The sequence below is a fragment of the Oratosquilla oratoria genome, chromosome 14, assembly GCF_046742065.1.
Source record: "Oratosquilla oratoria isolate Oo_2021 chromosome 14, ASM4674206v1, whole genome shotgun sequence".
NCBI lineage: Eukaryota > Metazoa > Arthropoda > Malacostraca > Stomatopoda > Squillidae > Oratosquilla > Oratosquilla oratoria.
Window position 1 is genome coordinate 1268263 of NC_134790.1, and position 2896 is coordinate 1271158.

Here is a 2896-nt window from a genome sequence, read left to right on the forward strand (position 1 = left end):
TTGACAGGACCATATCATTTGAGTCACTATTTCATGACAGAAAAAACTATGAGGTTGTGATGAAATAAGAGAGAGAGAGAGCAAAGTTCGCAAAGTATAAAAAAAAAATTCAAGTCAGGAAGGATGGACCCGACTGCCCGCGTGGATTCCGTCCGTCAGGATTAATTTACAAAAATGATTTGCATCTTAATAACACGAAGGGGTACAAGGCACATCAGGGTGTTTATATCTTTATAATACGTGTGGCCAACGTACAAACACATACATATTCACATACGCGCACATACACACGTACACGAGCATAAACATATGCGTTGAATTCGAAGCTAGTTATGGAAATTGGAAAGAGAAAGAGAAATCATGAACGTTCCTATATTGTAAATTCCAGTTAGGTTAGGTTAGGTTAGGTTAGGTTAGGTTAAGTTAGGTTAGGTTAATATTTACAAATACACACATACGAACAAACGCGGAAAAACATACACATACACAATTGCAAACGCATACACAAAATGACAGTAGACAAAAAACAGTACGTGTGTATGCACACCAGTTAGGTTAGGTTAGTTTAGGTTAGGTTAGGTTAGGTTAGTTTAGGTTAATACCTACAAATACACACATAAGAACAAACCCGCTCAAAAACATACACAAACCCTTACAAACGCCCACACAAAATGACGGTAGACAAAAACAGTATATGTGTATGTGTGTATGTATGCATACCAATTAGGTTAGGTTAGGTTAGGTTAGGTTAGGATAATACCTACAAATACACACATACGAACAAACACACGCAAAAACATACACATACATAAACACTAACAAACGCCCACACAAAATGACGATAGACAAAAACAGTGTACGTGTATGTGTGTATGTATGCATAGTTCAAAATGATTCATTTCTTAGCATGGTAATGCATGCTGACATTTTACATGTACTGACCTAAGCATGATGATTTTGCAAATGTATGGTTATATTTGATACAAATTGCGTCTATACAGATATAAAAATCTAATGTCTCTCATATAAGTTGCATGTATTTATTTTAATGTTGTGAGTGCGTGTCATTTTATACTTACAATTTCAAGTGCATGAAATTAAATATATATTTAAGCTTGATTATATATATGTACGAAATCATGTGTGTGTGTGTGTGTGTGTGTGTGTGTGTGTGTGTGTGTGTGTGTGTGTGTGTGTGTGTGTGTGTGTGTGTGTGTGTGTGTGTATGTGTATCTGTGGGTGGCTGTGTGTGTGTGTGTGTGTGTGTGTGTGTGTGTGTGTGTGTGTGTGTGTGTGTGTGTGTGTGTGTGTGTGTGTGTGTGTGTGTGTGTGTGTGTGTGTATTTACCTAATTGTAATATACAAAAATATTATGTGATATCCCATCTTTTTCTTCTTTCATTCATCTGTCGCACTTGCGTGTGTGTGTGTGTGTGTGTGTGTGTGTGTGTGTGTGTGTGTGTGTGTGTGTGTGTGTGTGTGTGTGTGTGTGTGTGTGTGCATGTGTGCGTGTGCATGTGCGTGTGGAAGTGTGTATTTTTCTGATTCTAATATACAAAAAATGAATTACATTCATGAGGTCTCGTCTATTTTTCTTCAACCATCATACCTGTGTGCGTGTGTGCCTTCATGTGCGTATGCATTCCTGTGCGTGCGTGCGTGTATGTGTGTGTATGTGTGTGTGTGTGTGTGTGTGTGTATGTGTGTGTGTGAGCGCGCGCGCGCGTGTGTGTGCGTGTTTGCACTCGTGTGTGCGCGCCTGTGTCCATATACGTCCGTGCGAGTGTATACTGCATGCATGTCCTGCATATATGTGCGTGTACGTGTGTATACACGCGTGGATACATGTGAACCTATAAACGGTACTTTAAGTCTGTGGCGCTGATGACGTCATTGGGTCTGGAGAGGGTCTTGTCTCTTGTGGCACTAATGATGCCTCACGCAGGGCGACTACGTCCGGGCTTGGCGACACTACTTAGCCGCACACCAGCAGGAACCACAGAACGACCTCCTCCTCGAGAACATGGAGAAACTCCGGAGGGCCATGAGCGCCGGCAACCCTCTCACCAGCACCCCCTCCTCCCCCACCGCCACCTCCTCAGCGGCCGCAGCCTGTGTGACCAACTCCTGAAGAAGGACTCTGGAGGGGATATGGTCTCCACCCTGATGTTCTTAAAAGTCACGACATCTGTGCCCCTCGATATATATATATTTTTTTTTGTTGGAATATATTTTTTTATTATTGTTTAATTGTTATTGTTTTTTTTTCTTCTTTAATGAGCAAGTGTGAGAATGTCGTGTCCTGTGACTGTTTTGTATATTGCTATGACAGGGATGTCGACCATTATGTTCTTTGGTTCGTAGTAAAGTTCTCCTTTGCAGTAAAACTGGATGTCAATTCATAAACCTCGTGTCATGACGATTGAAATGGTGATCATTCAATTAAGTATATATGTGCATACATATTTACAAAATGCTTATGTATATATATATGAATGTATATGTATATTATGTGTATATACATGTGTACATATATATATATATATATATGTATACATATACATATATATATACATATACATATATATATACATATATATATACATATATACATATATACATATATATACACATATATACATATATATACACATATATATATATATATATATATATTTTATACACAAGACACACACACACGCTCACACACACACACACACACACACACACACACACACACACACACACACACACACACACACACACACACACACACACACACACACACACAAACAAACACACGCACATACATTCATAATGCACATATATCGATATGAATGCATGTATATAAGTGTATATATGTAAAACGTAACTTGTAGGAAAATAACCAGACTCGT

General features: G+C 38.8%; 1 protein-coding gene across 1 annotated transcript in view; it reads left to right on the forward strand.

The window, feature by feature from the left end:
• LOC143032515 (protein O-mannosyl-transferase TMTC1-like) overlaps positions 1 to 2260 on the forward strand; it is a 342194-nt gene extending 339934 nt beyond the window's left edge. The window contains exon 17 of the mRNA XM_076197377.1: positions 1945 to 2260. Within this exon, the coding sequence (XP_076053492.1) occupies positions 1945 to 2130 (186 nt within the window). The 3' untranslated portion in view covers positions 2131 to 2260. The remainder of the gene's footprint in view (positions 1 to 1944) is intronic.
• The last annotated feature ends 636 nt before the right edge of the window (positions 2261 to 2896 follow it).